We start from the raw sequence: 22,283 nt of genomic DNA on the forward strand, positions 1-22,283 counted from the left end.
CTGTGTCGTTGGCCGGCCGCCGTGGCCGCGGGGAGCCGACACGCTGTGCGTGCTCGGCCGGCGCCGATGGCTCCTCAGCCGGGGTTCGGGTCGGGGGACGCCCTGTGCTGTGAACAGGCCCCTGCGATTCTTCTCAGTAAAGGACTCGTGGGCACAGCTGTCGCCACCTCTGTTTGGCGGTCACCGGTTGTGGCAGCCCAGGACTTGGCGCCTGGCCGCACGATCCCCGCCCGGCGCCGCCCACCAGGAGCCCGCAGGGGACGGAGCCAGGGCGCAGCTGTGTGGCGCGGGGTCCCCGTGGGCTGAGGCCCCGGGTTTCACGGGCAGGAGCCACTGGGAATGGGGTGCGGGCACAGCTGCGGGCGAGGGATCATGAAGAACAGGGCAGGACGCGTCGGCCCCCGCCTCCCAAGTCCCGGTTCCAGACCAGGCCGGGAGCTCCAGCTGGCCTGTGACATGGGCCGGAGGACATGCAGCTCCAGGGAGGTGGACGGGACACTTGGGTGACCCGAGGTGGCAGCCGTGTCTTCCTGCTCCGCCTGGCCCGCTGTCCGCCTTCCCCGTGGAGGTCACGGGAGGCTTGGGGGCATCGAACTTCCTCTCCAGGAAACGTTAACACTGACTGTGGAAGGGTGGCCCGGAGAGCAGGGCAGTGGTGCTATTGAAAAAATTACAATACAATACAATACAATACTGCCCTGGCCAGTTTCGCTCAGTGGTTAGAGCGTCAGCCCATGGGCTGGAGGGTCCCGGGTTCGATTCCAGCCAAGGGCACATACCTGGGTTGTAAGCTCAGTCCCCAGCCCCAGTTGGGGGCACACGTGGGAGGCAACCAATTGATGTGACTCTCACAATGATGTTCCTCTCTCTCTCTCCTACTCTCTGAAAAGCAATGGGAAGAAAAAATACTAAAAATCATAGACTCCCTGGGAGGAATCTGGGCTTTGTTCCCGTGGACTGCCGTGAGTTCCCGTGGACTGGTTCCCGTGGACTGGTTCCCGTGGACTGGTTCCCGTGGGCTGCTGTGAGTTCAGTAGCCCACTTCCCAGAGTGACCCCTCCCTAGTTCCCCCTCCCTCCCCTAAGTCGGGGTGTTTGGCAGCCATGTCTGGAGACAGTTTGGGTTGTCGCAGTGGGGGAGGGGTGTCGCTGGCATGCGGTTGGGGTCCCTGGGTTGCTGATAAGCGCCATACACAGGACACACACGTCCCTCTCCCTCCAGCAGCGTCCCTTGGCCCCGGTGTCCACGTGCTGGTTGAGAAGTGGCTGGGCCCCAGAGCCCGCCTGGGCCCCCCTGTGCTTTGCTGGGTGGGAATCTCTATTCACACCAATGTCCGTCCTTTCAGGCCAACAGCCACAGCTGACCTTCCAGCGGCCTCCGGGTCGGCCCCATTCAGGGGACACTCACTGAGGGTCTGTTTTATCCGAGTGGCCTGTGACACAGCCAGGCCACTGTCCTCGAGCCACAGAGAGAGCAAGACGCATGCAGGTAATTCACAGGGTTGGCTGGAGGAAGGAGGGGTCCAGGGAGCCATGGGGAGAGGGTGGAGCCGGCCGGGGAGGGACATCGAGGACCTTCTGGAGGAGAGGAAGGAGAAGGGAGGGTCGCCCGAATCCTCCGTCTTTTACAGATGTTTTGTCTCCATTCTCTGGGTGGACAGCCCGGTGTGAGCAGCAAGCGCTCAGGGAAGCCTCGAACTCGTCTCCCCTCCCCGGGGGGCCTCTGCCCGACGTAGGGGCCGGGGAGTTGTCTCTGCTCCCGTCAGGGTCCCTTTCGGCCTGTGCCTGGGAAACTGTGACATTACATGGCCACTTGCCCTCAGCAGGATTTGTCGACTCTGAGAATTTAGAGGGAAGGGACTTCCTGAGGGGGTCCCTTTAAGCCTCTCCCAGGCAGAGCCAGCTCAGCACTGTCGCTGACCGGGTCACCATCGCCGCAGGGACTGGAACGCACAGTCCTTCTGCAAGGACAGCCTTCTGTGCCTGGGAAGCGCGGATTTTGTCAGGTTCCATTTTAAGTGCAAATCCACTGTTTGGGGCATAATTTGGGTCAATAAATGGTTATTATCCTGCCCACCTGCCAGGGCTGGGCCTTACCCTGGGGTGGGGTACGGGGGCCCCATGAGCCCAACACAGGAGGAAGTGAACGTGCCTTTTGTCAGTATTTATTGAGGCCCAACTGTGCGCCAAGCTAGGTCCCGGGGTGCAGGAGGGAACAAGGAACTGGAGGGTGAGGGACAGACAGATGGACAAGATCCACGCAGACGGGCAGGTCGTGGGAAGAGACTGGGGCAGTGACAGACGAGGGCGGGGGGGGGGGGGGCGGAGGCAGAGGGAGCTGAGCCAAGACCCGCGGCTAGAGTGCCCCCAAGCACCACGCCTGTCTTACCGGTAGGATACTAGAGGCGCAGCGACTTGCATTTCATTTCGGAGAGTTATCCCCATGTTCACGGACACACGGTTCCCCGGGAACGAGGTATCGAGCCCCTGAATTTGCATACACGTGTCCCTGCAGGGGTCTGGGACAGTGCCGCCCATGGGACACCGTGCCAGCCCACTGCGCGGATGACGTCGCGCTCACGGAGCCCAGGGAGCAAGGGTAGGGGTCCAGCTGGCCAGTGCGCGCGGTGGGTCGGAGAGTCGTCCCCCGCACCCGAAGTCACGGGCTCGATCCCTGGTCGGGCGTGTGCAGGAGGCAACGGACCGAAGTTTCTCTCTCACATCAATGTCTGCCTCTCTCTTTCCCTCTCCCTTCCTCTCTAAAATCAATAAAAACGCACCTTCTGGGGAGGATACAAAAGGAGTTCTGGGCCCACCAAGTCCTAGCTGCCACGTGTGTGCCGTTGTGGGTCGTAGGCACCACCACCTTGGCCCTCGGGATGGTCAGAGCTCTCCGGCTGGTCATCTCGGGCCACGGCAGCTTTCTCCAGGGGCACACACGTCCTGTTGTTTTCTGTGGGTCCCATGCTGTGACACAGCACTGAGGCTTACCCTCCCTTCCGGTGCTGGGCTTGCTGTGGAACCGGCCTAAGTCAGTCCACAGGAAGACGGAGGCCACACGGTCACAGCCAGACGCACTAGGTGAGGCCGTTCTGGCCGCCAGCCTTACCCACTGGCCACAGAGGAGCCCAGCAGAGGTGACCCCGCCGTCCCAGGGCTCCCAGCCGACTCACAGGCTCACGCACTGAGTAAAACGGTGGCTGTTTTAAGCTGTGTTTTGAGATGGTTTGTTACGCAGCAAACACTGACCTGTGTACCCACCTTGCTGCAGAGGCGTGAGGGCTGCCCCGTGGCCTCTGCTATTTTGCAATGACCTCAATTCCACTGAAATCCAGGAGCCCATTTCAACGGCAGCATTTCCCAGCGTCCTTCCTGGGCTACAGAGCCCCGCTACTGCTTTCCCGTGTGTCCCCAGTGTCCTCGGTCTTCTCAGGGGAGAGGCTTCTGTGTGATCCAGGTGGGAGGAAGGGGGGACTGGCTGGTGGGGACGTGGGGGCCTCGGGGGAAGCTGACTTCCCCCTGTGGCCTCAGTGGTTGGGTGGCTGGCTCTGCCACTGGGAAGCGAGAAATCTGGGGAGGAACTGGCTTGGTTTGTGCAGTGGGGAGGGGAGAGGAGAGGAAGTAGAAATATTAAATTCGAGTTGCCTGCAAGGTGTCGGGGGCCAGGAGGCGTGGCTGGGTTGCGGGCCGCAGGCAGAGCTTTCCGGTGGGCCCGTGGTGGCATCTCCTTCGAAGCACCAGGCCTGCCGCCCGGCGGGAGGAAGCAGCCTGCAGCCCAGCCCGGCGGGCCCTGCAGCAGCCGCGGCCCAGCCCGGAGGAAGTGAGCCGTTGGCCTCCGCCTCCTGGGGCCCTGCAGCCCCCTGCCGACCTAGGGAACCCGGAACCCGCTTCTGTTTGCAACCCGGGGCCACCATTTAAGCTCCGTGACCTTCATTTCCTTGCGTGGAGGAGCAGCCAGGTGAGTCCTCCTGGCACCTCAGCCTGAGGGAGGCCTTGGCCGCCGGGGCTGCCTGTCTGTCCGAGAGTCTTGGGGGCCCGAGCTCACACGGGGACGGCTCCGAGGCGCAGTGAAACTGAGCCCAGAGAGCACAGTCTTAGTGGGGGGAGCCGGGCCGAGTGGCCCCTGCGCCCCTGCCCCCTCCCCATGCGGAGAGGCGGCCCCCCAGCAGGTTCCCACTCCCCTGAGCCTCATCCAACGCAGAAAAGCTACCCCCAGACTCCAGAGGGAGAAACAGGCCTGTGGCCGAGAAGGAACTGCCCTGGCTGCTGATGGCTTGAGGCAGCTCTGGGCTCTGTCCACTCAGCTGCCTCTGGCCAGCAGGCAGTCGGGCCCCTCCTTGTGAAGAAGTGTCAGAACCAGAGAGGGCAGGGTGTTTGCCTGAGGTCACACAGCACGAGTGAGGAAGAGCTGGCCTGGAACCTAAGCTTCCTGATACCCAGGCCGGCTCTTTCCTCTTCTCTGGACACAGGCCTTGAGCCAAATCCTGGTGTCCAAGAGGAGGCTTGGGACTCAGGGGACAGGCCTGGCCTAGGGGCTGTGTTCTCCCTGCTCCCTACATCAGGGCAGGACGGTCCTCCAGGGTCCCCAGACTGGCTGCTAGTGTGACAGGGTGGCCCCAGCCCCATGAAGGCCTCCGTCTCAGCACAGCTCTGGGCCCTGCGGGGCCACCACCAGCTTGTTTGCGCTGCATGACGCCCGGGCCCAAATGTCTGTCCAGTTGGCAACTCAGAGGAGGGCCAGGGGCTGCAGAAAGACGGAGGGGGTGTGGCTGCCAGCCGAGCAGGAGAGGAAGTCGGCCAGGAGAACAGGAAGGAAGCCCCGCTAGTCTGAATGCACCCATCCCAGGCTGGGGACGTGCTGGGTCCCCCCACGATGAGGCCGTGCACACTGTGGGTGCCGGCCCTTTCCATGCTGGAGGAGTGTGAGACCCCAACCCCCCCTGAGAAGGAGCCCCACTGCAGAGAGCCCTGTTCAGGACTGGGGACCAGGCAGGGCCGGGCCACCCCTGAGAGCCAAGCCTGCACGAAGTGGGACCAGTCCTGGTGACAATAGCACACCAGCTTCGGTCACTCACTCAGAGGCTGGGGGTGCTGCTCTGTGCCCAGCTGACCAGGCTCAGGGGCCCAGGGGGACAAGCGGTGCCTCCCCTCCACTGCAGAAGCTCAGGCTCTGGAGATAATATCCATCCGTGTGCTCACCCCGACCAGCCCCCACAGGCCCCCACAGGCCCCCAGGTGTCCCCTTGAGCTCAGGGGAGGAGAGGCCGTCCCAGTTTTGTCCTGACTGTGGGGTGCAGCAGGGTTGGGGGGCATGTGTGGGGACTTGCTGTCCTGGAGTAAGTGGGGGGCGGGGGGATGTGTGGGGACCTCCTGTGCTGCAGGAACACGGCGGGCTGGCACTCTGCGCCCGGCTGAGGACCCCCCTTTGCCTGCCGAGGCTGAGCTCCGTTGGTGCCCTTGGCCACGCGCCCTCCTCGCCCCGGAGCCCGGGGAGCGTTGGCTGCGCGCCCCTCAGGGACCCCGACCCCTTGTCAGGGCAGCGCAGTGGCTCGTCCACCCAGAGCCAGCCCCCCCCCGTCCCCGTGTCTCCTGGCCTGGGAGAAGTGACACGGAGCGAGCAGAGGCCGCGCGGACCGTGACGCCCTGTGTCCCCCGCGTCCCCAGGGCCGGCGGGGAGAATGGACACAGAGTCCCTCTACAACCTGCTGCAGATCCCCAAGCCGGCAGAGGAGGAGCTCCCACAAGGTGCGCGGCCTCGGGGCTGGGGGGCCGGGCGGGCGGGGGGCCTGCATCGCCAGCACCAAACGGGCCCCAGGAACGCGGGGTCCTTCTGAGCTGTCAGCTGAGCCCCGGTCCCGCTCGGCCCCTGCCGACGCCCCCTCCCCGCTCCTGGACCCTCCCGCAGCTGCCCCCGGCCCCTCACAGCCGCACATCTCGGGGGTAATGGCGATGTTGGGTAGGGATCGCCACGCGTGCCTACTACGTGCTGGGCTGTGCTACGCACTTCCTGTGTGCAGCATCTCGTTCATGGCTCCTTTGTACACATGGGGAAACTGAGGCACAGAGTCCCCGCATCCCAGAGCGACGGTAACCCCGTGGTTAAGCTGGGAGCCAGCCCGAGGCGGCGGCTCCGGGGTCCAGGCGGACCCCCGCAGATCCGACGGCTGGCGGGCGGGGTCTGCTGACCGGCTCCCTTCCCGCCGTGCCGGGCTCTTTAAAACGTGGGCGTCAGGACAGGAGCCCTTCAGCGAGCGGGGTCCCCTCAGCGCGTCTCTGCCTGCCCAGTGCGGGCGGTGTGGCCACTGCCCCAAGCCTGTCCCCGCGGAGATGGAGGGGATGGCGGTGCTCAGCTGCCCGGAGGCAACCCCGCAGTCCCCGGGCAGGGCGCTGGGGACTCACTGGGGCTCACGCACCCGCAACACGGAAATACGGCCACAGGGAGAACGTGTGAAATGATTTTGTTGCTGTTAATCTTCACCTGATGATGTTTTTTCCACTGATTTTTTAGAGAGAGTGGGAGGTAGGGAGGGAGGGGAGAGAGAGAAAACGGGTACGTGTCTGTGTATGTGTGTGTGCACGTGTGTATCTGAGCGTGTGAGTCTCTATGGGGGGGTGTCTGTGTGTGTGTGCATATGTGTGCAAGTGTGTATCAGAGCATGTCTCTATGGGGGGGTGTCTGTGTGTGTGTGCATATGTGTGCAAGTGTGTATCAGAGCATGTCTCTATGGGGGGGTGTCTGTGTGTGTGTGCATATGTGTGCAAGTGTGTATCTGAGCGTGTGAGTCTCTATGGGGGGGGTGTCTGTGTGTGTGCGTGCATATGTGTGCAAGTGTGTATCTGAGCGTGTGAGTCTCTGTGGGCGTGTGTGTCTGTGCGTATCTGTGAGCATGTGTCTGTATATGTGTGCATATATGTGTGCATATGTGTGCAAGTGTGTGCTGATGTGTTTATGACTAGGTGTGTGTGTGCCTGTGCATCTGCAGGGGGCTGTGTGTGAGTCCACGTGTGTTCCTGTGTGTGTGTGTGTTGCGTGTGTAAAGCGGCAGGACCTAATTCCCCCTGTGGTCAAGGTGACAGCTCTACGAGTGACCTGCGGGGGGAGAGCTGCCAGGGCCCCGCACGGTCCCCAGGCCTCTGTCATGCTCACCTCTGCTTCCAGGAGAAAAGAAGAGATTCCTGCCCCCCACTTCCCGGAAGGACCCCAAATTTGAAGAATTGCAAAAGGTGAGGCGGCCTCTCCGGCCCTGGTTTCTCTGGAGGCAGCTTTCGTCTCCCTGACCTCGGGCGAGCAGGTGGTGACCCCGCAGGCCCCCCAGACACTTGTGGAAGGAGCGTTTACTGAGCACTGACTTTATACCTTTATATACGATCCCAGCAGGCCTCATGGGGTTGAGAGGGACCTGTTGTCACCTACATCCCAAGGAGGGGACAGCAATGCTCAGAGAGGTGACCTGACCTGTGGGGGGCCCGGGGCTGGCTAGCACAGAGCTGGGGTTTGACCCAGGCCGTCAGCCCCGAAGCTTATGCTCCTTCAGTTGCTGGGCGCCCAGGGCCATGGACAGCTGGTGAAGTGGTGGGAACGGGTGTGTCTCCCAGTTCACAGTTCTGTCCTTGGCTACAGGACCAGCTGGGCACAGGCTCGGCGCCTCCATCTTCCTCCGTCCTACTTCTCTACTCCCCACGTGGCCTTTCTATTGCCTCCTCCAGGGAGGCTTCCTGACCTGCACCATCTCCCACCCCCAGAGGATTTGTGGCCCATTTCCCACCCCTTCCTTCCTCCCTCCCTTTCTCTTACTCCCTCCACCCACCTTTCCCACTGCCGGGCACTGGGACACAGAGCAGACACAGTGTGGCCCCTTCTGGAAAACCTGGGTGCTGGCGTGTCACCTTAGTGTGTGTTCCTCCAAAAACTGATCCTGAGATCAGGATGTGGGTGCATGTAGTTGAGCTGGGAGGTGACAATCATGGGAGACAGTCAGGGAGGTGGGGAAGTAAGAAAGGGGGAAAAGGAGCCCCCCAGGGTGAGCGATGGAGCGGATGAAGGCCGCGAGAGCTCAGGTCTCCTGGGCGGCTGTGGGGACCAGTGGGGACAGCCCCTTGGAGAGTTCCTGCCAGGGGTGGAGGAGCCTGGTGTTTACAGACCGAGTTCTGGTTAGCTTGGGGCAGAAGCAGTAATTTTCTGCTGCTTCTGGCCCCCGGAGCACAGGCAAGGTTGGGTGGCCTCAGGGGCAGCCCTTGGGCCGAGCTGCAGAGGGGAACAGCTGGTGCGCAGCACATGGTAAGGTTTAGGGCCTGGGATGGGACAGAGCAGCCCCTGTACTACTAACCCCTTACACGGGACAAACCGGTCTCCCAGTGCCCAGGCCTGTGGTGAAAAGCAGAAAGTGTTCGGGAGCCTAGAGCAGGCCCCTAACAGTCTGAGAGATCAGGGAGGGCTTCCTAGAGGAGGTGATGTTTGACCTGGCCTTGAAGGATGGATAGGAGCTGGCAGGCGGGAGGGTAGTGCTGAGCCAGGTGAGGGGCCAGGTGAGAAGTGGCCCAGGTCAGCGGTCATCTGGGACCTGCAGGTGCTGATGGAGTGGATCAACACTGAGCTCCTCGCCGAGCACATTGTGGTCCGAAGCCTGGAGGAAGACATGTTCGATGGGCTCATCCTGCACCACCTTTTCCGTAAGTGGCTGCCCCCCCCGGCTGCCCCCCGCAGGTGGGCTCCTTACCCAGCCTCATCCCACCCTGGCTGAGCTCTGGGGCCACAGTCTTTGCTTCCCTCTGCTAAACCGTGGGCTCGCCCACCCCCGCACTGCCTCGCGAGCATTTATGGAGCACTTGCTGTTTGTGGGCTGCTGGGGACAACAAGCCAACCCATGTCCAGGCCCGGGCTGTCCTGGCTGCTGGAGGGAAAGAGGCCTTTGAGGTGACCCAGCAGTGAGATGACCCAGCAGTGAGATGACCCAGCAGTGAGATGACCCAGCAGCTAGAGGTGGCTGCTCCTAGCTGGGTGCTCCTTTGCTCCTTTCTCAGTCTGGGGAGCCCCCTCAGGGTGCCTCCTGCCCTGCAGGCCTTCCCCACCCACCCTCTCCCTTCGCTGGTGTGAGGCCCTGCTGGTCTAGGGTCTGTCTGTGGGGTGGGGGGCGGCGGGTCCGATTCTAGTCCTCCGTCAGCCTGGGGGCTGCTCAGGGCCTTTGCAAAGGCCTCCAGAACAATCCCCGGCCTGCCTAAGGCGTCCTGAGCACGGAGCAGGTGTGATTAATCCCCGGCGCAGCTCCGAGCTGTTACTATCCCCATTGCACAGCTGAGCGCACTGAGACTCCGGGAGGCCTTGTAACTTGTCCAAGGTCTCACAGTGAAGAAAGCCGGGAGTCAGGCTTTAACTGCTGGCCACACTGCCCTGCAAAAAGGAAGTGTACAGGGCTGGGGGGGCACAGCGGGGGGCAAGGTGAGGGGACAGGGGTTGCTCAGGCCCCACAGCCTGCAGGCCCTGTGTGCGGAGGGGTTAGGGTCAGGGTTAAGGTTAGGGTAGGGTTAGGGTTAGGGTCAGGGTCAGGGTCAGGGTTAGGGTTAGGGTAGGGTTAGGGTCAGAGTTAGGGTTAGGGTAGGGTCAGGGTCAGAGTTAGGGTTAGGGTAGGGTTAGGGTTAGGGTTAGGGTCAGGGTCAGGGTCAGAGTTAGGGTTAGGGTAGGGTCAGGGTCAGAGTTAGGGTTAGGGTAGGGTCAGGGTCAGAGTTAGGGTTAGGGTAGGGTTAGGGTTAGGGTCAGGGTCAGGGTCAGGGTTAGGGTTAGGGTTGGGCTAGGGTTAGGGTTAAGGTTAGGGTTAGGGCTAGGGCTAGGGTTAGGATAGGGTTAGGGTTAGGGTTAGGGTCAGGGTCAGGGTCAGGGGTAGGGTTAGGGCTAGGGTTAGGGTTAGGGTTAAGGTAGGGTTAGGGCTAGGGCTAGGGCTAGGGTTAGGGTAGGGCTAGGGTTAGGATAGGGTTAGGGTTAGGGTTAGGGTTAGGGTTAGGGTTAGGGTTAGGGTTAGGGTTAGGGCTGGGGCTAGGGTTAGGGCTAGGGTTAGGATAGGGTTAGGGTTAGGGTTAGGGTTAGGGCTGGGGCTAGGGTTAGGGCTAGGGTTAGGATAGGGTTAGGGTTAGGGTTAGGGTTAGGGTTAGGGCTGGGGCTAGGGTTAGGGCTAGGGTTAGGATAGGGTTAGGGTTAGGGTTAGGGTTAGGGTTAGGGCTGGGGCTAGGGTTAGGGCTAGGGTTAGGATAGGGTTAGGGTTAGGGTTAGGGTTTGGGTAGGGCTAGGGTTAGGGTTAGGTTAGGGCTAGGGCTAGGGCTAGGGTTAGGATAGGGTTAGGGTTAGGGTTAGGGTTAGGGTTAGGGTTAGGGTTAGGGTTAGGGCTGGGGCTAGGGTTAGGGCTAGGGTTAGGATAGGGTTAGGGTTAGGGTTAGGGTTAGGGCTGGGGCTAGGGTTAGGGCTAGGGTTAGGATAGGGTTAGGGTTAGGGTTAGGGTTTGGGTAGGGCTAGGGTTAGGGTTAGGTTAGGGCTAGGGCTAGGGCTAGGGTTAGGATAGGGTTAGGGTTAGGGTTAGGGTCAGGGTCAGGGTCAGGGTCAGGGTCAGGGTTAGGGTTAGGAGGGGTCGGGGCTCTTACCTGAACGCTGGCCAGGCTCAGCCCCCTAGAGGAAGCGCCCCGCCTGCGGGCGCCCTGCAGGATTCCAAACCGTGTCCCCCGCTCCCCCTCCCCGCTCTCTCCCGCACTCAGAGAAGCTGGCGGGGACCAAGCTGGAAGTGGAGGAGATCGCCCTGACCGCTGTGAGCCAGAGGCGCAAGCTCCAGGCCGTCCTGGAGGCCACCAACAGCAGCCTGCAGGCAGAGGAGCAGGCGGTCAAGTGGAGCGTGGATGGTGCGTGTCGGGGGGGACTGGGGAGCCTGAGTCCTTGGCTTGGGGAGGCCTCTCTCTACCCGCCAGGCACGGCTCAGCCGCCTCAGGTGTGGGCACCACCCGGGGGCTTAGAAGGAGGCAGAGGCCTCAGGTGGGTGCAAAGTCGGCACAGGGTCACGGTCCTGACCGAGGAGCAAACAGCCCTACGCACTCCTGTCCCCGAGGGTGTCACTTCAGCGAAACCCAGCACAGGGACCATAAACAGTCTTGTCCTAACACAGCCGCTATTTACTGAGGTCCAAGCACCGCGACGGCCAATCTTCCTTGGCAGAGGGGCCCCCGCAGGCCTGTCTCAGGAGTTTATTTCAGTCATATCTGCAGAGCGTGTTCGTAGGGAGTGAGGGTGTGCAAAGCACCGGGGCTTCCCGCCTCGTTAGGAGTTTGCTATGAATTTCCTGCCATTCCAACCTCTCCACTCTCCCCATTCCCCAGATGAGAAAACTGAGGCTGAAAGGAGGTAAGTAGTTTCTCTGAGGTGGCAATGAAGCAACTGTTTCAAACCCTCTTGTGGGGCCGCAGGCCACTGCCATCTCCACTTTCCAGCCTCAGGTTTAGTAACTGGTGTTTATAATGTTGACCCTGAATTAAGTCACATTTGGCTTAGATCTAACCATTTGTCCACCCGGTGTCCTACTGTAGGACAGGACGTGGCTGTTTTCAGGTGTAAACAGTGTTTCAGGGAACATCTATCTCCCTGTCTCCTCCCCGGCCACCCAGCAGGCTGTGTGCTCCGGGCTGTACTCAGAGGGAGAATGACTGAGGCCGTGTGTGACCATTTTGGGGTCTAAATGTCGATCTCCAGGCCTCTGCCTTCCAGAAGGCGGGACATGGGTCTCCGTGGTCTACAGAGGGTTGCTGTGACCATAAGGAGAGCTCCATGTGGTCCAGGTATGGGTGGCCCCTCAGCTCTGACCTCATGCCCCTCTCCCCTGCCAGCCATCTTCAACAAGGACCTGCTGGCCACCCTGCATCTCCTCCTGGCTCTGGCCAAGCGCTTCCAGCCCAACCTGCCCCTCCCAGCCAACGTCCAGGTGGAGGTGATCACCATGGAGGTAAGCATGGGGTGCATGGCTTAGGGTCCACATCGCATCCCCTGGGTCGGGGGATGCTGCAAGGCCTCGTGGGGCTCAGGGCTCGTGGGCAGGAGGGTTGGCCAGCCACAGTGAGGGGACTGCCCGGGAGCCCACGCCGAGGGGGACGGGGGCAGAGGAACCGGGGCTCCGCAGGGCTGCCTTGGCTCTCCAGACTGCGCAGCAGGCGTGGGCCGAGTGCCCTGGGATCACTCAGTCCCTTCCCTTTCCATCCTTAGAGCACCAAGAGCGGCCTGAAGTCGGAGAAGTCGGTGGAGCAACTCACTGAAAGCAGGTCGGGGAAGGAGCGGGGCCGTGGTGGGGGCTGGGCCGGGTTTCGTGAAAGTTGGTGGCGGGCCGGGCCAGGGGCAGATCTACCCGCAAAACAGGCAGAGTTGGGATCAGAGGGGCCCTGGCCCTCGGTCATGAGGTCACACCACAGCCACCAGGGGCTTGAGTGGAAGGCGCGGTTGGAGCCCACGGTGCCACGTTCCTTCACCCCTGTGACCCTAAAATCGCCCTCCTCTGCCCCTGTGAGTTCAGAAGCTGGGGTGAGGGCCCCCCCCCCCATCTCTAGGCTGTGGGCTGAATCCTGGACCCCACCGGGCGCCTGCCCCTCGGCTCTCTGCCTTTATGCTGAGCCCTGGGTCTCTGTCCCAGGCCACTCCCCCCCACTCCCCATGGTCAGCTCCCCTCAGAGGGGCTGCCTGGCTCCCAGGACAGCTTGGCCCGCTTTGGGCCCAGACCTTGCTTATAGGGGGCGGGATGGGGTGGAAAATTTAACAAGAAAGTGAAAGAAAATCCCATTCAAAACAATAAAAACGGAGTGAAAGAAGCCGGACACACAAGAGCACAAGCTGTGTGATTTCACGGGCATGAACTTCTCGAACAGCAGCACTCGCGGGCGGGCGAGAGAAACCAAAGCGGGGCGAGGCTCGCGGGCGGCTGGGGGTGCGAGGCGCACTGCGGTGCTGCGGAGGCGCCCCCCTCGCTGGGCACGCGCAGGCTCTCGGCGAGGCCGCGCGCACGTTACTGTGTCCCCTTAAACCAGAGCAGTAGCCCCCCAAACAACAAAACCCGGGCATTTGCAGGCAAGAAGCTCGGGGGACGCGTAGGGGCCTCTGCTGTTTGCTTGCCCCGGGCCTGCCCCTTGCAAAGCTGCAGGGGTGGAGCACGCCCGTGTCTGTCAGCCTTGCCGGGGCCAAGTCTCGTCATATTAAAAATCTATGGGTCTCGGGGTTTTTAACCATTTGTTTGTGCTTTTCTCCCCCACGATTTCCCCTCAGCACGGACAAAGGCCAAGGTCCCAGTGAGTACCCCTGCCACGTGAGGCACCTGTGTCTCGGGCACGTGGTGACAGCCACGCAGGCGCGGGGCTGATTGCCGGTGTCCTCTCCCCTTTGCCGTCTGCACTTGCATCTCGAGCTTTCTTCCGGCCCATCTGTTGCTCTTTCTGTCTGTCCCTGCGTGGATTTGGCTGGCTGCTCCTCATGCCACCGCTCAGATGGGTGGCAAGGTCTGGAATTCCCGTTGGCGGTGGTGACGGCGTCGCTAAGTGTGTGGGCTCTGGGGCAGATGGCCTGGGTTCAAACACGAATTCTCCCATTTATTAGCCACGTGAGCTTGGAAAAGCCCCTTAATCCACTGTGCCTCGGTTTCCTCATCTGTAAAATGGGATTAATAATGGCACCCGCCTCTTAAGTTGGTGGTGAGGGTTGAAAGGGAATTTGTAAATGTGCTTAGCACAGAGTGAGTGCTTAACGGGGCTGGTTCAATAATGTGGCTGCTGCTTTGTGAGAGAGCTCTTCAGCTGGCTGACCCTTCCTTCCTTCCTTCCTTCCTTCCTTCCTTCCTTCCTTCCTTCCTTCCTTCCTTCCTTCCTTCCTTCCTTCCTTCCTCAGTGAGCAGGGCTTGCTAGCTCTTCATCTATTCATCCATCTACCTACCCACCCACCTATCCACCAATCCATCCATCCATCCACCCACTAATCCATTCATCTACTAATCCATCCATTCACCACTCCACCCATCCATCCACCATCCATCCATCCATGCATCCACTCATCCATCTATCCATCTACCAATCCATCCATCCATCCATCCACCCATCTACCAATCCATCCATCCATCCATCCATCCATCCATCCATCCACTCATCCATCTATCCATCTACCAATCCATCCACCTACCCACTATCCATCCATCCATCCATCCATCCATCCATCCATCCATCATCTACCCATCCATCCATCCATCCATCCACCCATCCATCCATCCATCTACCAATCTATCCATCCATCCACCATCCATCCACCATCCACCATCCATATATCCATCCACCCACCATCCATCCATCCATCATCCATCCATCCATCCACCATCTATCCACAATCCACCATCCATCATCCATCCATCCACCATCCATCCACCATCCATCCATCCATCCACCATCCACCATCCATCCATCCTAACATTACTTTTCCTTCCCAAATCCTCCCCACTTAGGACACAGAGCTCTATGGGCAGGAGGTTCTACACGGGGCACCTCATCTGCAGACATGGAAATAATCACCTGCAAGGGGCAGAGGGAGGCTGCCTGGGGAAAGGAGGAGAGGGGAGGTGCAAGGCCAGGGGTGTGTGTGGGGGGGTTACTGGGGTTGCCCAAGGAGCAGTGTTGTTAGGAGGGCGCATGAAGATGGGTTACACGGTAAGGGGCAGGGGCCCAGGACAAGGCCTCCTTAACACCTTCTCCAGCACATGCATCCTGTCCTGGCTGGGTCGTCTCAGCATATTTGCCTCTATTTCTGGCTCCTTCAGTGACAGTTTCCCTGACCACAGACCGGAAGGTCTGGTAGGGACAGTGGTGTTTGCACTGTGATTATTGGCTTGCGGGGCTTTTTTACATGCACGATGCTATCTGTTGCCGCTCTTCCACCTCACTAATAAAGGCATAAACAGGCCCAGAGAGGTGAAGTGACTTGCTCAGGGTCACACAGCTGCTGAGTGGCAGAATCCAAAGGTCAGCTCTTCTAGCCAGTCTGTATATTCAGTGCCCGAGGGCCAGTCCCCCTGGGGGAGGTGTGTTAGCTGCAGACAGTAAAAACGCATGCTGTGGGCAAAGGGGGTTAGCCTGAGGACCCGGGGTGCCTGAGGCCAGACTGGGAGCCTGAGCTGCCAAGAGGCTCCTTCTGTTCCAGCCCCTATGGGCATGACTCAGCTGCTGAGGGCACTGGCTGTGTGCACACTGCAGGCTCAGACACTCTGGGCCAGCTCGATGCCTCATTCTTCCAGTCCACAAACCCCGCAAAGGGACCCGTGGGCAAGGATCCATCCAGGGCTGGCCCCTGCTCAGCCACCTAGGGCAGCTCCCATGGACCTGTGGGTGGAGCAGGGAACTGGGAGGAGACAGGGCAAGTTTCAGAGGGAGGGATGGTGGCCGAGCAGACACAGTACCAGGTGTCCCCTGCAGAATAGATGGCCGTTTATTGAAGCCCTGCTGCGGCCCAGCCACCATGCCAAATTTGACCTTTGCTGCCAAATTTGATCTTTGCAATGACCCTACCTGGTAGGTATCACCAGCCATACTTTACAGGTGAGGAAACCAAGGCACAGAGAGGGGAGGTGATTCCCGCTGAGCCACACAGCCTGGGAAGCGGTGACTTAGATCCAGGCCTGTTTTTAAATTCAAGAACCTTGAGATAAAATGAAAGCTCCCTCTGGACTGGTTTCCCTGAGAAATTTCTGTGGAAGAAAGTCCCTGTTTGACTCAGCGATAATAATGTTGTAACGAGGTGTTTATTGGGTCTGTCTGCAGAGGACGTCTTTGATGAGTTATTTATGCTGGCTCCCGAGAAAGTGAACGCCGTGAAGGAGGTAAGAGATCAAAGCTCTGAGCAGCTCTCTGGCCACCCGCCGCCAACCTGGGTCGTGCCTCAGGGGACAAAGGACGGGGGGGGGGAGGGGGGGGGACCAGGGCCTGGTCCACACCTGCTGTGTGCCGGGTGCTGTGTGTGTTGGGGGGTTCTGTCCCCCTAAGCGGGAAGGCCACAACCCTGAGCTGGGGCCTGGGGACTTTGTCCTTTCTTGGATAGGCCATCGTGACCTTTGTCAACCAGAAGGTAGAACGCCTGGGCCTGTCCGTGCAGGATCTGGAAACCCAGGTAGGGACTCAGCTGTGGGGTCCCAGGCAGGGGACAGCCGTCAGAGAAGAGGGCTCACGGGCCACTGGGAGCCGGGCCCGCCCTCTGTCACCTCTCAGAGCCTTGAGGTCCTCTCCAGCTGGGGAGTGTTGCTGCCAGGCAGCATCACCAACCAGGACCCCGTGGGGACCCTGTGAAGTGGGGCCGTGGGAGCTTTACAAAGGGGCTCATCTATGCTATTATTACTCTTCATTGAAAATAACAATTTTCAGCTCTTTTTTCAAAATTAATCTTAGACTACCAGCTACCAGACTCAAAGCCCACAATTGTTCCCCCTTAACACTGTATGCGCCTACCCACAGTGTTTTGTAGGTCTGGGCTATGTGCCCCGCGTTATAAATGAAGGCACAGAGAGGTTAATTCACTCATCCAGGGTCACACAGCGATTTATGGACCTGGGATCTTAACCTAGCCTGCTGAGGCCAGAGTTTGTGCTCCTCACCACCTCACATGGTGGCCACAGGAGACGTCTGTGTGTGAGATGGTGTGGTGACATGGCAGGGTGCAGACACCAGACTTTGAAGCTAGGTGGACATCTCCACAGTGGCTGTATGGCACTGGGCCTGGACTTCTCTGAACCTCAGGCTCCTTGTCTTTTAAAATGTATACGACAATACCAACCTCATACAATTGCAAGTAATAAATGAGATTGTGACTATTCAATATTTAATATATTACCTGGCACACTAAATAATATATTATTGTTTAATTATATATATTAGAGAGAGAGAGAGAGAAACATCGATGTGAGAGAGAAACATTGATCAGTGCCTCCCATATGCACCCCAATTGGGGATCGAACCCACAACCAGGGTATGCGCGCTGACCGGGGATCAAACCCGCAACCTTCCAGAGCACAGGTCGATGCTCACCCAGCTGAGCCACACCGGCCAGGGCATGTTCAATTGTACTTTATATGAGTATAAACAGGGTGACTTCGTGGGTCTGCACTCTCCCTGTTTCACCTCTCTCTCCCTCGGTAAAATATCGGTGTCAGAGAGCAAAGGCAAGGACAGGGATGGTGTTTAGAGACGGCTGGATAAAGGGGATTCTGAAGTCCCTGGAATCTGGTGGTGTCAGCAGAAACGAGCTGAGGCTGAGCCAACAGCATCAGGGGGGACCTCACGTGAGGAATTTCCACTAAGGCCTGCGAGCGGTGGTGCCCAGTGCCCAGCCCCGTGCTGTATCGTTGAGGAGGCCGAGCTGGACGTGTTGGCACATGATCTGCCGGTGCCGGGTGGAGGCTTTGCCTTGGTCCCCACGAGCCGAACAGGCAGGAAAATTCGCGGGCGCCGGCCAAGCGGGCCGTGCGCTGGGCCTGGCTCTTCCCCGTGGAGTCAGTTCACACTGCTCCCGTTTCCTCCTGCATCTCTGTAGCTCGTGGGCCCACGTGTGGTTTAAAAACGATGTGAGGCTGTTTCACTGGCGATGTAAAACAGCTCCTTTATTGAGCACGTACTGGGTGCCAGGCGGCCAGGAGCCGCTTTACCCCCGCGGCGCCAGTGTTGGCGGCAGTGCTCCAGGGGCAGGGGTGCCTCCCAGTTCCTCAAAAGGGAGGCTGAGGCCCAGAGAGGCTGTGTGACCTGTGAGGGCCACACTGCCTGGGCAAGGGGAGCAGGACCCCCCAGGCTCAGAGAGGCTGCGTGGCCTGGGAAAGGCGGCGAGGGCCCCCAGGCCGCGTGCCTCCAGTGATCGCCCTCGTAGTTTGCAGACGGGGTCACCTTACTCCTGCTGATTGGACAACTGGAAGGCTTCTTCCTGCACCTGAAGGAATTCTACCTCACTCCCAGCTCCCCTGCGGAAATGGTAAGCTTCCTAAGCTACTCCCCACGGTCTGCCTCTGAGGGGACAGGTCTGTGGGATGGGCAGGGCCAGCCTCCTCTCATTCACCTCCAGGTGGAGTGAAGGGTGGAGAGGTTTGTCTGCTCCTATGTCTGCCCATCTACCCACCCACCCACCCGCACACCGATCCTTTGACTTGCCCATTTACCCATCCAACCAATTTCACTCGCCCTTCACCTGCCACCCATTCTTGTATCCATCTATCCAGTTCTCTGCCTGTCCATCCATCCATCCATCCATCCATCCATCCATCCATCCATCCACCTGCCCACCCATCCACTTGCCCACCCACCCACCCTCCATGCCCCTGACCCCTCATTCCCGAGGTCCTGCTCGGTGTCAGGCCCTGTGCTGTGTGGACCAGAGACAACCCAACACGGCTCCTGCTTCTGGACCTCCCAGCCGATGCCCAGCATGCTCTCAGGGCCACGATGGCATGTGTTGGCTCACTGTGGGCCAGTGCGTGACCTGGAGGACAGAGGGGTAGTAAAATCTGAAGAAGCCAGGAGAGACATTGCACACGAGGTGACCTGTGAGGCTGACTAGGGTTTGCTCTGCAGAGTTAACTAGGGAGGCAGCCCCAGGGGAGGGAACAGCGTCAACCAGGGCCCCGCTGTGCACAAAAGCACAAGTATTTTGGGGCAGTATCCGCTGTTTCACCAAGTTTAGAACCAACTTCGAAACATGAGCCACAGTAAACGGGGGGGGGGGGAGGAGGCAGCCTCTCAGCTCTGCCCAGGAGCGAATGTTACGGCGCACTGGCAGCTTCAGCTGCAGGAACGTCCGGTAAAACACTGCGGAGGCCATTAGTCAGCGAGGGCGGGAGCCACAGCCCCTTCCGGAGGTGGCACAGAGGAACTGCCGTCCTGGCACGGTGGCCTCTCGCAGTGGGTTTGCACCACCAGACCTGCCTTGTCAGCGGCGTTCGGTGAGACGTTGAGGATGGTGGGAGAGAGACGTTATCTGTCCTGCAGAAATCAAAACCCTGGAGACAGGAGCCAGTCCGCTTCCCCCCCCAGTCAGTGATTTCTCCCCAGAGGATCAGAGGGCACCCTCCCGGGTCCTGACCGCCCCTTAGCTCTGCGGAACTCAGCGTTTTCACCTCCATCATCTCAAACCGGGCGCGGCAGAAAAGTGATGCGTTGGGCAGAGCGCGGCCGGACATCCTGGAGCCGCCCGGCTGAGCGCCGCCGAGGAGCGCAACAGACAGCGCGGGGGCCACTTCTATAGTGTCGACAGCAGCCCTTCTCCAAGCACAGGCTCTGCGGGACGGGAGCGTGCTTTGCCCCTTTCACAGCCGGTGTGTGCTAAATGCTCCATCGATATTTTAGAAATAAGTGAATGAACCAAATGTTTCTGAAACACTGGTCTCAGGAGATGCTCTGTGACAAATGGACCCTGTGGTCAAATAACTTGGGGAAACATGCGTAGTCTCGAAGGTTCACGATACACCATAATGTACGTATTCAAGGCTCTGAGAAGTCCTGCAGCAAAGGATTTCCCTATTGCTCTGTTTAGCCAACATGTCTCCAAACATGTCTGTGTTGGTCACAGACCCTCTCCCATCTCTACCCTGGATCACGCCATCAGAGGCAGGGCCTTGGGCCTCCGCCTCTCTCCCACGGTGACGTCCTGTGCACCCGTGAACGGCGATTGTGAGACATGGACAACAGCAATACGGCAGCCCTCATTGCCCAGATTCTCCAGCCCAGGGAGAAGACGCGGGGACACAGTTACAGGACTGTGGAGCTCTGATCTGCTCCCTCTGAGAGGCCCCTCCTTCCCCAGAGGTGTGGACCCTGTGACAGCTTTTGTTTCTTCTTGACTGACTGTAGAGGGGACAGCCCTGCTGGCCGGTGACCCTGCCACTCCCATTCTCTCTTGCATCTGACCTACCCCAGCTCAGCCGCTCTGTCCATCCAGTGCTCCAACATCGACAGTCCCCAATGGGGAAGGACCTGCTCACCCTGCCCTCCAGGTCCCAAGGAGGGGCCGCCATGGCCCCTTGCAGCCCCTAGCGAGCCAGCTGCCCGGGAGGACAGCAGTCCTTGGGGGCGGGTGGAAGATCCTCCCCCAACTCTGCCAGGACTGTGACCCACCCCCTTACCGCTCCCAGGGGAGCTCTTTCTCAGGGGCCTGAGCCCTCCCACACGCCACCTCCCAGCCCCTGTAGGGCCAGTAGGCCAGATGTGGGGAAGCAGCAGGGCAGCCTCGATGAGGCCAGGCCCCCTGGGCCTCCATCATGCCACCTTCAGACCCCAAGCTGTGCCTTCGGTCCCTGTCTCTCATCACCTCGGACCCACACGGAAGCCTTGGAGCGGCGGTGGGAAGATGGGCTTTTCCACGGTTCAGAGGAGGGAACTGAGGCCCGGCCGGGATGTGGGACTCGTCTGACCTGTGACTTTCGACCTGGTGGGGGTGATGCACAGACCTCCATCCCAGATCCCAGGACTCGTCCTGCCCAGACCCACCAGGTGACCAGAGGCAGCCCGGGAAGGGCTAGACTCTGCCCGACTGGGCCTCCTGGCTGGGTTACCATAGGAACTGCCTAGCATGTGGCTGGCCACCAGTCTGGGGTGTCTAGCCCCACAGTGGACCCTCGGGTGGCTGAGACCATGGAAGGACCTGCTGGAGGTCACAGAGAGTCAGAGGTTCAGCCAACTTTAGGCCTTGCTATCCCCCTTCACCCCACACCCCTCTGTCTGCTGCCCAGGCTCCTGTGCACAGAAGGGTGGGCTCTGTGCGGCTATCTCTGAGGCCCAAGGGAGAGACTAGATGTGGAAAGGGAGGTGACCCCCCAACCCAGGGTCTGCTCTGAGTCCAGGGCTGACGGGGCTTCCTGCCCAGCATCTTGTATCAAGATGTGGGGGAAAGGGTGGTGACCCCATTCTTCAGGTGAGCAAGGGGAGGCCCGGGGGCCAAGCAACTTGCTCGAGGTCACCCGGTGACCAAGCCAGAATTAGGGTCCCGGTGGGCCAGGGCAAGGTTGGCTCTTCCAGCCTCCAGCCTGCTTTGCACAGGCATTGGGATGAGGCAGACCTTGTTCTAGCACTTTCTGTCATGTGAGTTCAGATAAAGCCCCTTGGCCACTAGGAGCCTCGGTTTCCTCATCTGTGCTTTGCTTATGAGACTCAGCTGGCTCTGGGGGGATGTCACCCACAGGGTGAGGGCTGTCTCAGAAGAGGTTGGGATGGACCCATGCTCCTACCCCTGGCTAAGTCCCCTCCCCCGGTGGACTTACCTCCCTGCGTTGCCTCCACCAGGAAGCCTTCCCTGATCCCCAGACTGCATTCCCATTAGAGGTGGCCTCCTTGATGCGTGGGGCCGTCATGGGTGAGGGTGGGCCTGCTGCTGGGGGCCTGGATTGGGGCTACCTCACTTTGCCAACATCTGGTGGGGGCTTGTCATTGCAGCTACACAACGTCACCCTGGCCCTGGAGCTGCTGAAGGACGGAGGCCTGCTCAGCTACCCCGTCAGCCCCGAAGGTGAGCATGGGGTCCGCGTGGGTGGGGGCCGTTCCTTGGGCAGCCAGCCTCGGGCGGGTGCACAGAGTGGGGTGCGTGAGGGGCTCCTCTTGCTGGCCTGAGTGCATAAGGAGCGTTTACGGAGGCTTTCTATGGGGGACATTGTGGCTCCCACCCACCCCGTGGTGGAGGGATCCCAGGGAGAGGGGATGGGGGTCTGGGCCCCTGGGCTGGGCTATCCAGAGAGGTGAGATCTTAAGGGGTTTCTGCATGGCAAGAGGGGTGCTGGGGAGGACTGGGCGGGAGGAGGGGAGCAGGGCCACGCGATGGGCCCTGGGACTCAGGCCGAGCAGGACCAGCTGCTTGGTTTGCCAGGGGTTTTGGGAGTCAGCACCAGAGCCCCGAGTCCCAGGCACACTGGGGTGGTTCGTCACCCCATCCCCGGGCCTGACCCGCTCCCCGCTCTCCTCTGGCCGCAGACATCGTGAACAAGGACAGCAAGAGCACCCTACGTGTCCTCTACAGCCTGTTCTGCAGGCACAAACTCAAAGAAGAGGCGGACAGGGTGCCCCGCGGGCCCCCCAGCTAACCGCCACCCCCGCCAACCCCGGCCAGCTCCGGTTTCCACCTGTCCGAATATCTCTGAACCCACCAGGCATGGATCCATTTTGAGCCAACCTCTGGCCTCGCTCGGTTTATTTTAACAAATGTATTTCTGGGAGGGATCTTGGGAGCCTGCCAGCGTCCTGAAAGGGCCATTAAATATGCACAAGTAGGAGCTGACCCTGTCA

General features: G+C 60.1%; 1 protein-coding gene across 2 annotated transcripts; it reads left to right on the forward strand.

The window, feature by feature from the left end:
* The first annotated feature begins 3,614 nt into the window (after positions 1-3,614).
* PARVG (parvin gamma) lies at positions 3,615-22,279 on the forward strand. Of its 2 annotated transcripts, XM_081128551.1 has the most exons (13): positions 3,615-3,957; positions 5,664-5,744; positions 7,159-7,223; positions 8,567-8,669; positions 10,737-10,877; positions 11,853-11,968; positions 12,226-12,281; positions 13,273-13,295; positions 15,801-15,859; positions 16,078-16,146; positions 17,890-17,991; positions 21,441-21,513; positions 21,972-22,279. In XM_081128551.1, exons 2-13 carry the CDS (start codon positions 5,678-5,680, stop codon positions 22,079-22,081), a joined length of 984 nt encoding a protein of 327 aa, XP_080984677.1. In that variant the 5' UTR covers positions 3,615-3,957; positions 5,664-5,677; the 3' UTR covers positions 22,082-22,279. The 2 variants fall into 2 exon arrangements, with proteins under 2 accessions (XP_080984677.1, XP_080984678.1); XM_081128552.1 differs by lacking the exons at positions 21,441-21,513; positions 21,972-22,279 and adding an exon at positions 18,354-18,524 and having other exon boundaries at positions 3,884-3,957.
* The last annotated feature ends 4 nt before the right edge of the window (positions 22,280-22,283 follow it).

Source organism: Miniopterus schreibersii, assembly GCF_964146895.1.
Source record: "Miniopterus schreibersii genome assembly, chromosome: 2".
Classification (NCBI taxonomy): Eukaryota; Metazoa; Chordata; class Mammalia; order Chiroptera; family Miniopteridae; genus Miniopterus; species Miniopterus schreibersii.

What these genes read in the sequence shown, in the direction of transcription:
- PARVG (XM_081128551.1), top strand. Translation starts at nt 5,678, where the DNA reads ATGGACACAGAGTCCCTCTACAACCTGCTGCAGATCCCCAAGCCGGCA. An exon ending in GGTCAAGTGGAGCGTGGATG is followed by an intron (nt 10,878 to 11,852) that starts GTGCGTGTCGGG and finishes CTCCCCTGCCAG; the next exon opens with CCATCTTCAACAAGGACCTG. An exon ending in CTACCCCGTCAGCCCCGAAG is followed by an intron (nt 21,514 to 21,971) that starts GTGAGCATGGGG and finishes CTCTGGCCGCAG; the next exon opens with ACATCGTGAACAAGGACAGC.